Source organism: Bidens hawaiensis, unplaced genomic scaffold (genome assembly GCF_021521415.1).
Source record: "Bidens hawaiensis isolate Kalapana, Puna unplaced genomic scaffold, B.hawaiensis_p1.1 tig00021352_1, whole genome shotgun sequence".
Lineage (NCBI taxonomy): Eukaryota > Viridiplantae > Streptophyta > Magnoliopsida > Asterales > Asteraceae > Bidens > Bidens hawaiensis.
Window position 1 is genome coordinate 69,253 of NW_027493308.1, and position 13,303 is coordinate 82,555.

General features: G+C 30.4%; 1 protein-coding gene across 1 annotated transcript; it reads right to left on the reverse strand.

Moving 5' to 3' along the window:
- Positions 1 to 5,520: 5,520 nt before the first annotated feature.
- LOC143563280 (putative trehalose-phosphate phosphatase D) lies at positions 5,521 to 8,332 on the reverse strand. Its single transcript, XM_077050859.1, has 10 exons — positions 7,891 to 8,332; positions 7,335 to 7,475; positions 7,152 to 7,223; positions 6,953 to 7,039; positions 6,793 to 6,849; positions 6,598 to 6,699; positions 6,353 to 6,500; positions 6,181 to 6,251; positions 5,984 to 6,076; positions 5,521 to 5,893 (listed from the first exon to the last, which is right to left on the reverse strand). Exons 1-10 carry the CDS (start codon positions 8,152 to 8,154, stop codon positions 5,831 to 5,833), a joined length of 1,098 nt encoding a protein of 365 aa, XP_076906974.1. The 5' UTR covers positions 8,155 to 8,332; the 3' UTR covers positions 5,521 to 5,830.
- Between the last annotated feature and the right edge of the window lie 4,971 nt (positions 8,333 to 13,303).

Sequence of the window (13,303 nt, forward strand, 5' to 3'; positions counted from 1 at the left end):
ATATGAGATCATTAAAAATATAAAAATACTAAATTGTTTTTATAATAGGATTAATTTCATATAATTAGGAAAATATAAGTAATAATGTACTTATCCTATGACTATTAACATCATGGACAAACAAATATGCGAGTAATATATATTTCATTTTGATGTCTTTTTCATTATTATTGGGTTATTTATTGGCCTTAGTGAGTTATAACTTTTAAGGGTTCTAATGTTCAATGTGGGTCTTGATAACTGATATAATATATATTATGTTTTAATCATTCAACATTTATTCTGTTGTTCACAAAAATAATAAATGTTTGAGGTGGTGTTTTTCAAGTGGAGTCCAACACTTCAACAACACAATGGATATTTTCTCCTCTTCAAAGTGGGTTTCTCTTTCAATACCTAATACTTTTCCTTTAATTAAGTACACAAAGATCATAAGTAGTTACAAAATTATTATAAAGTTAATTACACGGATAATTCCATTGGTTTACCAAATAGTTTTATCACATGTAGCAATGGTGCTTTTTATTAGGAATGACTTATAAATTTTTCAGTTAAATACAAGTAAAATGCCGTTCTTACCTTTACTATTCAAAAGTATTCATATAATATTAAAATAAAAAAATTAGGACTCACTTAATATTACAAAAATTAATACTATAATGTTAAATGTGGGACTCGTCAATTTAAAATCTAATTACAACATTGAATCAAACATACGCAACTAGAATCATCAAGAAGTTAGAAACGTTGTTGCAATTTATCTTGTTATATACATGTACATCAAAACTAATGACAATCTTGAGTCAAACATATGATGTTAGGCGCACACTTACATTAGGTTAGACGTATCCTTATAATGAGTTAAATATATGTGTATCAATGTAGTTATAAATGTGAAACAAACTCTAGAAGTCGATGTACTTTTGTTATCAAGTTGACACATTGTTACATACATACACGTCAAAACCCATAACAACTCGCACTTGCATACCTATACATTTGCAAATTGTATTAAGTTTAGGGCGCTACCCCTAGAGATGCGCACCAAACAACTAGTGTAACCACCACAAGGGAGCGCAACCCACTTCATCCGGCTTTTATACACTACATGATAGTTGCACACACTGTTGTAAACAGTTGTATAGATGTTTAGTTGATTCGATAGATTGCTTACGTGTCATTTATGATGGAGTAAGTTTCTGATTCTGTTTATTTTCTCGTTGAAGATTAATTACATACGGTGATAATACATTTTTTAAAATGAACTAAAGAAAATATAGATTTTTCCTAATTGTTGCAAAGCATCATATATAATATATATGCATGTATCTTATGAATTTGCTTTCACTTTGCATTTTTTTTATCTTACCCACCTTGTGTGTTCACGTTTCTTCTATAATCCTATTCATCATAGTATTATTCAAAAAATAAAAATAAAGAATAAGAAAAAAAAACTTTTTTTGGAAAACAAAAAAAGTTCCCCTTAAAAAAGAAAAAAATGACAACAATAATTAAAAACCTATACACTTTTTAAAACAGTTTTGAATTTTTCTACTTTAAATGCCGACATGAAGTTTATATGCTTGTATATGAATGGGATGGATATATAACAAATTTTTCTTTACATTTTTAAACATTTAAATTTAAATAAATTTTCCACATTGAATACTGTAAATATTTAAATGTTTATATAAATTTTCTCATATTGGAACACGTGTGTATCCCGATGTGGTGAATATATCTAGTAGTCCATTTGAAGTATTTGTTGGTCGTTAAAAAAAACTTAATCTTTACACTTTTTAACTAATGAACCAATTATGGCTGTAACATATGTAAAAATTATTTTGTAGTGTTTTGTAGTTAAAATTTAAAAGTTATCTTATGATTGTTATTAATTTCATGTTAAACTACTTAAAACCAAAAATGTTGATTTAATATGACACCGGGTTTTTTCCACAATGATGGTTCTTTTCTGGGTAATTTAGGTCTGGAGCTTAAAATCAGTATAAATAATTGATATTGTGTTTCAGAAAGACTCACTTGAGTATTAGGTATAGTTTTATACGTGGTTAAAAAAAATACTACACAAGTATCACCATACGATGATGTCACCACTTATACGTCAACAAAACTTCATGGTTCTTAGCACGCCAACAAATTAGCCCATAGATTTATATTAATTTATTCTTTCTCCATTTGTTTTGTCCCATAGATTTATATTAATTTATTCTTTCTCCATTTGTTTTGTTTTAATTGTTCTAAGAATGCTGCACCATCCAAAGAAATATATGCTTATATCTTATCTTATTTCATGCATAATATGTAGGAAAAAAAAAGATTTCCCTCTTTCATATTATCCATAAATATCAAAAGGTATATTAAAGCTAAAGAAGAAAAGAAACCCTAGCTAGTATTAACATTATTGAGGTCTCTTTTGCTTCACTAAAACATGACACGAACTTAGTATATAGGATGCGGGGTAAACCTACACTACAATTTGGATGTATAATGTTTTTTTTGACCGACATCAATATTTTTTTTAATTTACTTATAAGAGCAAAATATATACATATTGTATTTGAAAATTAACGAATAAGAGTATCTATTATTCATTCTTCATCAAATTTGTCTGAGTGTATAAAATGAGAAAAATAATAAAATAAACATCAAAATAGGGAATTAGATTGGGTCAGATCTCTTACACTGCATCCTCGGGTTTAAAATACAAGAAAAAAAAATGATAAGATTGGATAGGGGAAGAAAGGAAAAGAAATTATATACTTAAAATGAATTCTCGAGTTAAAATAAAAGAAAAGAAAGTGTTGATAACGTTAATTCTTGAGTTAAATCGGAAGGAAATGATATGAAAAAAAAATTGTAACTTTACAATTATGTCCTCATAAATAACATGGAAAAGAGAAATAAGTTAGGATAAATTAGTAATATTGTAATAAGCTATAAACTTTTCCTTCACAATCATGCCATATTTGACAGAAAAGTTTTGAAGGAAAAAGGCATAAGTTTTCTTTTCATTCTTTTTTTTTATAATAATGAAAAAACTGAAGAATGAAAAAAGAAAAATTTTCTTATTTTTTCCAATCCCTTAAATAAAAAACTCAAGAATACAATGTTAATGATTTAGTACAAATTTATGAAAAAAGCCTTGCTGTTTTAAAAGTTTTAATTTTTTTTATCAGTCCCTCTAAATATTATATGTCCCACAGGTTACTAGGGTTTGATTAATGAGCATATATATATATATATATATATATATTTTGGAGCAAAGTTTAATGAGCATATAATATTTATCTTTTTGTTCATTTGCTTATATATTTGGGTGGTTTCTTGAATCTTAAAAAAAACCAAAGTTGTGGAGGTTTTGAGTCCATTGCTTTTGTATCTCCATGATTATGAATTTGAGCCACTTGTTAATTAAATATTATTATCTAAATGGGAAAACCAGTATCATTGGTGAATGAGTGGTTTGCACTTTCTTGATCTAATTAACCCCCAATTATAGGAATAGAAAACAAGATTAGTCACTATTAGTTAATATTTAATGCAAGTTGTTCTTGTTTTGGATGCTCTTTACAACCATTAAGATGCCTTTAATTATTGATTCCCACATTTAAAAAACATATATTTTTTTAAAGGAAAATGTGGTTGCAAGGTTGCTAGGAGGCAGTCTTCAAAGATCTACAATGTGTGTAAAGAAGTCAAAATCTGTCTAGAAAAGTTTGAAAACTTTTGTTGTGAAAGCTGCATGGGGAAGCATGTGTTCAAACTGAGTATGTATATTTATTAATTATTTAATTTTTTTATATATAAAAAGCTGAGTAACATTTAAAAAGGGCAAACTTTATAATGTATATGTGTTAATGTTTGATTGATGACTTGTTATAAATTGTTTTCTTTTTCCACATTTTTAACTAGTTAACAATAACAACTTTGAAGTTCAGTTTATAAGAAAACATTGGTTACTCATAATGATAGAAAATTTGATTGGCCTGATCGTAAATAGAGTTCGTCGTTCTAGTTTATTCGATGGTCACACTCTTAGTTTTAGCGGATACAACCCAAAAATGTGATTTAAACTTTAATATTTAGTTTTTAATGACCGACAAATCATATAGACTTACACATGCCGCTTTGATCTTATTGATCAATTTCTCTTTTGAGACGTTTATAAAACACATCTTACATCATGAAGCTAGGATATGTTATCAATGTTATCATTTATTCCACATGTCACGTCTTTCTCACCTTCGTTAATAAATGTAAGACAAAGATACGAAAAATACGTAAAATAGAACAACTTATCTCAAGTTAATTTTGTTGTGAGATCATTTTTCAACTTATCACATTTTTCTACATTGTAAGATCATTTTTTTCGACATCTATGGCTTATAAAGGCTACATGCAAAGCTCTCGAGTTAATTTGGTTGTGCATTCTATTCGTACTTGCTTTTCTCACCCTTGTGTTTCTAAGGGTTTTAGAACATGTAGTTTTGCCATCAAACGAGTTGGATTTACATGTTTACTTTTGTATAAAAAGAATGAACGACGGATTTAGTTTAAAATGGTATATATAATGTTTATATGAATGTATGTGTGTGTGAGGGGGGTGAGGGGAGCTACGGTGGCCCCACTTCCTTGTCCGTCTTCTCGTTTGCAAGTACGAACCACCACCACACGGACTTTGCTCCACATTGCTAGACGCCCTTGCCTCTTCATCTGTTGGGTGCCATGTTGAACGGACAACACCAACAACCTTAACGTTATTGGTGCTCTAACGGTTTTATATTATTTATATATATAAAGTTAGTGTTGAATAAGTCAAAGACAGCTCTTACCAATGTCCAATGGAGTGTAAACATTTAATAAAATAATTGTTCTGGTCCTGGTTTCTGTGCAAGAAAGCATACACATATTTAAATGTGAAAATCTCATGTTCGTTGTTGACTGTCGTGTGACTCGTGTCATGTGTATATTTGAAGACCCACTTAGATTCTTGTGGGTTAACTAGTATGTATTTGTTAACATGTCACGTTACTATCACGTATAAAGTAATAATCTAACTAGTTCACTCTTTATTAATTGTGTTATGGGTAGACTAGCCTTAACTAACGCTAGTTATGAAATGAAGAAAATAAAAATAAAAAATGTTTGATTGGTTGATAGGTGGTCTCATTTAACAAATTCAAGCCTCTCCTCTCGTTATTATGTTAGTGCAATACTGCCCTTGCTCCATAACTAGCACTTTAAAACCCCGGCGTGGTGTATTCCTTGTTATCATGCCCAAGTGGCGTGCAAAATGCTGGAGTTATTTCATAACACACAGCTAAGAAACCATTTTATTCTTTTATTTAGATTTTAGTTCTCGAGTTAATATTCTTAATCAATAATAATAATTAAAGTTATGTTTAATAACAATTTTATGATTAGTTTCTTTTCACAAGATAAACATATTACACATTCAACTGATTATCTAATCTAACATAATTATTTTCTCACCAATAATCTTCCATAAATTCATAATATTACATCATAATTTCACAAACAATGAGAATTTAAATGATAAAACATAAGATTGAAATAAAACACGTGACACATATGAAATTTTCTCATACATGACATGCTACAAATTAAGGTACGTTCATCTTGATCATATAATCACAAAGTGACATTATTTACAAGATTGTTGGTTGGTTTCTATAAATCTATTAATCCAAACACGAAAACGACTGCATAAACATCATCCCACACTTCTTCAAAACTTCTAGGCGGGAAGTGCGTCGTTTTCTTTATCTTCATTCGGAAACTATTCTTGCTAATGGTTATTGCGCATAGTCGACCGCTTCCATGTTACTAATCGTTGAAGAAAGTGCATGACCTATCAAATTGAAAAAAACATATAAATAAGTGAAATTTGTAACATTCAGTTGTTAGATTTTCTTAGCAATGGTGATTAAACTAAACGTACCTCGGATGGTTCTTGTAAAGAATAAACCGCATCAGTTTCTTTTGGTACTTTTGACACCAGGATACCGAATCCTTGTCCTCGCTCTTGAAGCACCTATTTAAAGTCACAAAGAAGATTGATTTCGAATTAGAATGGTTGAAAAATTAAACTTAACATAAGAATTAAAATATTAAATATTTCAAAATAGATATAATTACCCTAAATGCATCTTCATCAGTTTTATCATCTCCAATATAAACGGGTAAGACATCTTTTGAGTTTGAGTAACCTATATTGCAAAACGAAAACAAATACAATTAGTATGCTATTCTACTTCTTTGATAATATCTTTAACATTATCGTAGCTTAAAAGAGAGAACTTTTGGGTACCTAAAGATTCCATCAAGAACTCGATGGCGTTGCCTTTGTCCCACTTAATAGTCGGTCTGATCTCAAGAACCTTTCGTCCTTGAGTCAATTTAAGCTTCGGGTAGTCCTTGAGAACGGATTTAACTATCTTTGCTAAATCATTCCAGTTCTATACACAATTAAAAAAAATTATTAGCTTTATGCCTTTATGGTTTTAACCTATGATTTTAAATAAGTAAATGAATATTTTAAGCCAAACAATATACCTGTTCTTCAACACATCTAAAATGTACCGATAAGCAAAACTTGTTGTCCTCCACGTTGGCACCAAGTATACCCTTTGTTTTTTCCAACAAGATTTTATAAACCTGAAAAACATAACATATGATTTTTGTCAACATCATTAATTCTTTTTCAAACTTTAGAAAAATAATAACAAAAATAAAAAAAGAAAAGGTTACCTCAGTCATCATTGGTAAAAATTCCTTGGCCGGTTGACAAAGTACATTTTGGTTTCCCTAAAAAAAATATTAAAAATATATAATGAATAAGTGGCAATATAATTTTTTTATTACATTTACCAAATATAAAACAAATCATTTTAAAAAAATTTTATTGTACCTTATGTTTGCGAGACGATGGCCCCTTGATATCCATACCATGACTACCAGCGTAGTACAACTCTGATAATCTTACAAAATTATAAATCTAAAACGAAAATAAAGACCATCATTTTCTTGATCAAACAAAAAACAAATATGTTATGCGCTGACAGGTCTAACCTGAACACCACACAAATAAAGAAGAAAAAAGAATGTACCTTAGCTCTACACCTTCCACTAACTATTGCTGTTGGAAAATATTTTGCAACATTCTTGACTGCTTCTCTCATCTGTAGCCACCATTTAAAAACATTTAGAGAGAGACACAAATTTCTTATAATACCTATACACACATGTATACATATATCTATATATATATTTATGTAGAGAAGAATAATAACCTCAGGAGCCATGTATGCTTGATCAGGATTTTCAACAATGGGAGATAAAGTCCCATCATAATCAAGAAATATCACAACTTGTTTCATTTTTGCAGCATTCATTATCTCTTCAAACATACCCAATGCTGATGGATGTTTCATCTGTTTCAAATTAAATCATCAAAATCAATTTAAAAAGTAAATAATAATAATAATAACAACAATATTAATTATAATTTTTTTAATAGCATTTTTATTTTCTTGTCACCGTGACATTTAAAGTCTCACTCTTTAGAAAGGCATAGTCAAATAATAATAATAAATTGTATTAATAGCAGCAACAGTAGCAGCAACCATAATAATAATAATAATAAAAATAATAATAATAATAATTTTTAAACAAAGTTATTAGTTTTCTTGTCACCGGCAGGTTTGAACCTCGGCCTTTAAAAAGACAAAGTCTAATAATAATAATAATAATAATAATTATTTATTATAATGATAATAAGAGTAATGATAGTAGTAATAATAATAATTAAAAAACAGAGGATTTTGAAAATCAACAACAATTACTCACAATCCAAGCTCTCTTCTCTTCACTATTCTCCGACGCGCTTCGGGTCGGAGAAGAAGCCCGCATAGCATCAACCCACGCATTCTTATTCCCGATTCCACCACGGGCGGTTTCAATACTCTTCGGGAACTTGTTTCTTGAAAACAGAGTAACGTTATTGAAATTGGAGGAAACAGAGGATGAAAAAAGCGGTGAATTATTAACCGAAGTGATCGCCATTGCGATAGCGGATTGGGTATCAGAAACAACCGCATTTGGGTTCGTCATTGAATTGAATATGGTTTGAATTTGATGAATTGGAAACAGGGGATTTGTAGAAAGAAAGAAACAGGGGAATGCACACGCAATTGACAAGGTGAAGAGTTAAGGAAGTTGAGGTGGAATTTATAAGAAGTGAATAATAATAATATAGAGGAAGCATCCCTTTAGCTTTTTGTATATTGCATAGGTTTAATTTTATTTTATATTAATTTAAGTATAATCAATGGGATTTTAGAACAAGGTTTATTGGATTCTCTTGCTTTTTATATTCCGGAATATTTGTTTCATTTATTATTATTTTTAGTTGGTATTTGTTTATAGTTGGTATTTGTTAAATAGACTATTGCCTAGGTGTGCTTAAGGATGTTAAAAAAAAGCTTTGGCTCTTTTGAAAAAAATGTTAAATAAAATTGTTTGTTTATGAATGAGTCAAGCTCGAGCTAATGTGAGTCGATGAACAAGTTTTATTTCGGTTAATAGGGATAAACCGAACTATGATAAATAATGTATATTTTGTAATGTAGTGAATTTTGTCTAAGAAGCGTATGAAACAAAAAGGTGAAGACACGTGTATAGTGTACATGAGTGGAATTATGGCGGGTGTAATGTCCCATTTTTAGATTTATTATGTAAAATATTAATGTTTGTGTTAATGGTTTTACTCACTTTTAAAGTGTCTTATTATGTTTGATGATTAGTGTGTGTGTGTGTTTGTTGATCTCAAGAAAACAGGATACTTGTAAGGATTTAACACATTAGGTTTTAGACAATAACCTTGGGTTATGGCTCTTAAAATTAAGGGGCCAAATGCTTTAGTGATGAAACATAAATTATTGTTATGAAACTTAGGGCCTAGGCTGTCATTTTGTATTAGTAATTAGTTGTTGGTCAAAGAGGGATTACCATCTTATTTGGTCAAAACTAGACTATTTGTGTGGGTGGGTGGGTGGTGTTGTGCGTGTGGGGGGGGGGGGGGGGGGGGGGGTTTAAATGAGGAACAAAAGGGAGAGAGACAATGAGGTCGAATGAAGCCAAGGTATTGCCAAAATTGGAGTTACGAAACCTAAAGATTTGGTCTCATTATCACCCTCGACTTGACTAAGGAGGAAGGCTCGGTTTGCAATCTGTCACCTATAACTCATGAGTTTAAGGCGTTAGCCTTGAAAATAGCCTCATTTTGAGCTTTTCAGATCATCCACTAGTACGTAAAAATATTTATTAATTTTTTTTAGAAAGCTTAAGAGAATCTAACCAGGCTGTTATATTTTCTGGCTTTAATAGTAAGGGCCATCAATATCTTGCCAAACCATAATCAAACTCCAAGCACGAAAAGCGATATGACAATTAGCGAATAAGTGCTCTACGGTTTCTAACTCATTCGCACAAAAAGGACACGTAATAAAAGGTATATCTAATTTGGAATATAATCTATGTGTCATTTGAATTACTAAATGAACATGTGGGGATTTGACAAAGAGTTTGCCAAACCGCAAGGGAATTCAACATCTAGAAAGTCTTTTGGAAATGTGACTAAATCTTAACCTATTAAGAAAGCATATGTTTACATATTGTGCATTGAAAAAGACTTGATTTATTGTTGTGTTATATATCCGTGTCATATTGCCGTGTATCCATGTCATGTGTTTACTACTATTTTTATTTTATTATGTATAAATATAGAGATTTTATACATTTGAATCTAAAATCCCTTTGGATATTAGGATATTATAAGTACTATTATCTAACTATCTAAAGTCTAAACTAATCTAATCTAATCTTATCTAACTATGTTATTAAAGGAAGATGATTTTTTCATATGATATAATTCTAAGTCATCCACATGAGCATTTTCCTATTTTATCAAACAATCAATTATTTTATATTTGGAAATCAAAATAAATAAGTTATAGAAATATTCTAGATGAATGAATATATATATATATATATATATATAGAAAATGGTTCAAATAAAAATAAAGAGTTTTCTAAGAATGGTAAGAACCAATAAATTTTTGACATGTGACACTACAACCTATGGTGAATATTCAATTCTAAGAAACTATGTCGGTTATAGTTGTGAAAGAGTAATTCTAGGAAACTATGACGGTTTTTGGTAATTTTAAATCTCAACAATTGATTAACATGATCTAATTGCTAAGATTTATTCCTAGTCTTCCTAGGAAACTACATGATCTAATTGCTAAGATTTATTCCTAGTCTTTCTAGAAAACTATCTCTTTTTAAAATAACTCTCCCATATATATATATATATATATATATATATATATATATATATATATAAAAGGGTTCAAATAAGGATAAGGAGTTTCCTAGGAATGGTAAGAACCAACAATTTTTTGACATTTGGCATTACAAACTATGGTGAAAAAACAATTATAGGAAACTATGTCGGTTATAGTGATGAAAGAGTAATTCTAGAAAACTATGTCAGTTATTGGTAATTTTAAATCTCAACCATTGATTAACATGATCCAATGACTATGATTTATTCCTAGTATTCCTAGAAAACAACTTCTTTTTAGAATAACCCTCCCTTATATATATATATATATATATATATGTATATTCGTTAAATATCATATTATTAGGTTACAAGTTAACCTTTGAATATGTATAAATATAATGATTTTAACAATTCTCCTAATCACGTGTGTCACTATCCAATATTGTGTTTAAAGAAGTTTTTAAAGATTTATAAATTATAAAATTTTGTTTATCATTATTTATATATCTTACTAATTCATAAGGTATATTGTTATATATATTATTCATTTTTCACTTTTTTTGTTATATATTTTAATCACACGTGTATTACACTAGTTCTATTCCATGTATTATTATTGTTAGGATAAATTTTAGATCAAGGGTCCGAAAGTTAATTTACCTTTTTAGGGCGGTGGTTATTACTTTATTCTTTGATTCATTAAATGAGATTATTGAAGATTTGCTCCCAATATTGGAGTATCTTTTATTTTATTCAATCTATGGTTAATAATTTCACTTCTTATAACCATGTTTTCCAAAAAGTAATGGTCATGCGTGCATCGCATAATCTAGGTCTTGTGACACGTCATATTTATATGGTTAAAATAATACAAACACCTAATTATGTGTTCATCTTTTACAATGACTATTATGTATGGTATGTTGTATTGCCATCAATAATTGTAGTAACTTTTATTAAAATATAAATGTTTTATGTTCGTATAAGAGAGATGACAAAATGAGGCTGTCTTTTTATTGTTTGAAGAGAATATTCAAATATATAATTGAAATCTAAGCTTATATTTCTTACTTTACTTGGGTTTGCAAACTTTTAACAATGGATAGATCTCGGCAATGCTTCGGTGAAAGTAAAACATGTCGATGAAGGACGGTGGGAAACCGGTCGTGGTGAACACTTCACCAAGGTATCACCACAATGATTTACCGAAAAATCAGATTAAAAAAAATTACATTAGTCTTGATGCATTAGTTTACTTTCATATATCAAATTTTGCGTGTGTTCATGTAATAAGATGTAAAAGCATATGTAATTCAATTAAAGTAAACCCTCGAATTTTGGTAATTGAATTCAAATTCACGTGAATCTAATTTTTTTAATATGCCTCCTAGAGGTGATAGAGTGGAGTTTGGAGGGAGCGGGATGCACCCGACGCTAGGTAGGACCCCCTGGTTTCCCTCGGACAGTTGTTCACTGTATTCCAGGGATTACTCTAAGTTTTATCTCGTATTGCAAGGCAAAATATGAAGAAGATAGGGGATGTCAAGAGTGATCCATGGGGTTTTGTTTTTTTAGAACGACAACAATATTATTATTATTATTAGGAAAATTGGTTTTAAATACTCCCAACTATGCTTTATTGGCAAATAACGGTCCCAACTTAACACTTGGCTGGTGATGGTCCCAACTAAAGGTGTATTTATTTTCAACGGTCCGCGACTAACGAAAAGTTAACTCCGTCAGAATGATGCTTACGTGGCGCGCTATGTTGTAAAAAACTGAGTATGTGGCAGCTTAAGTGGCAAAGTTTCTTTTATTTATTTCTCTCTCTCTCTCTCTCTCTTTATTATCTGGAATTCAACCAAACACCAACACCACCCACCACCACCAAACCCTAGCACCACAACCACCTTCTCATCAATCAAAATCAATTATAAGACCAAAAAGCCCTAATTCATATCAACAAGCCTAATTCAATTCCTTAACAAAAAGCCCTAATTTATATCAAAACCTAACAATGCCGGAATACATATTCAAACTTCCGCCACCACCTTCACCGGAGACACAAATTGATCCCGGCTAAGCTTCAATACGACATTGGCAAACAAAATAGTCCAACCTGCTATTTACTCGGCTCGCCATCTCCTGGTAAACCCCTTTAGATCTGCTTGCCAACACCCTAGTGTCGGTGCCTTGTACATCGCTCCAAATCTACTCGGCTCGCCATCAATCGCAGGTGGCAGTGATGGTGGTGGCTGATGGGTCTTTGTGGTAAGGTGGTGGAGAATGGATGAATGAAGGAGGATCGTTGTGGCCGGAATTTTGAATACCGTGGTTGGGTGGTGAAGGATGGATGAATTTTGAAGATGAACGAATGAAGAAGATGGTTGGGACTTACAAGTTGTTGTTGTTATTGTTATTATTATTATTATTATTATGCTTTGTTGCCACGTAAGCCGTAAGCTGCCACGTACTCAAGTTTGTGACAACAAAGCGCGCCACGTAAGCATAAGATTAACGGAGTTAACTTTTCGTTAGTTGCGAACCATTAAAAATGAATACGCCTTTAGTTGGGACCATCACCAGCCAAATGTTAAGTTGGGACCATTATTTGCCAATTGAGCATAGTTTGGAGTATTTAAAATCAATTTTCCTTATTATTATTATTATTATTATTATTAAAAACCCTACCATTAAGAAACTAGACAGGATGAGACAAGATAAAAACCGACCCAAAAACACAAATCCAAAAAAGCAAGTAAAGTACTATATACAAATAAATAAAAGATATAGAAATTAATTAATTTGTGATTTATTTATAAGAAAATTCGTATGGTTCTCGTTTTAATTCAACCAAATCTGACCGGGCATTCTTGACTCGAGAATTGAAACAAAAAATCAGTTTGTGAA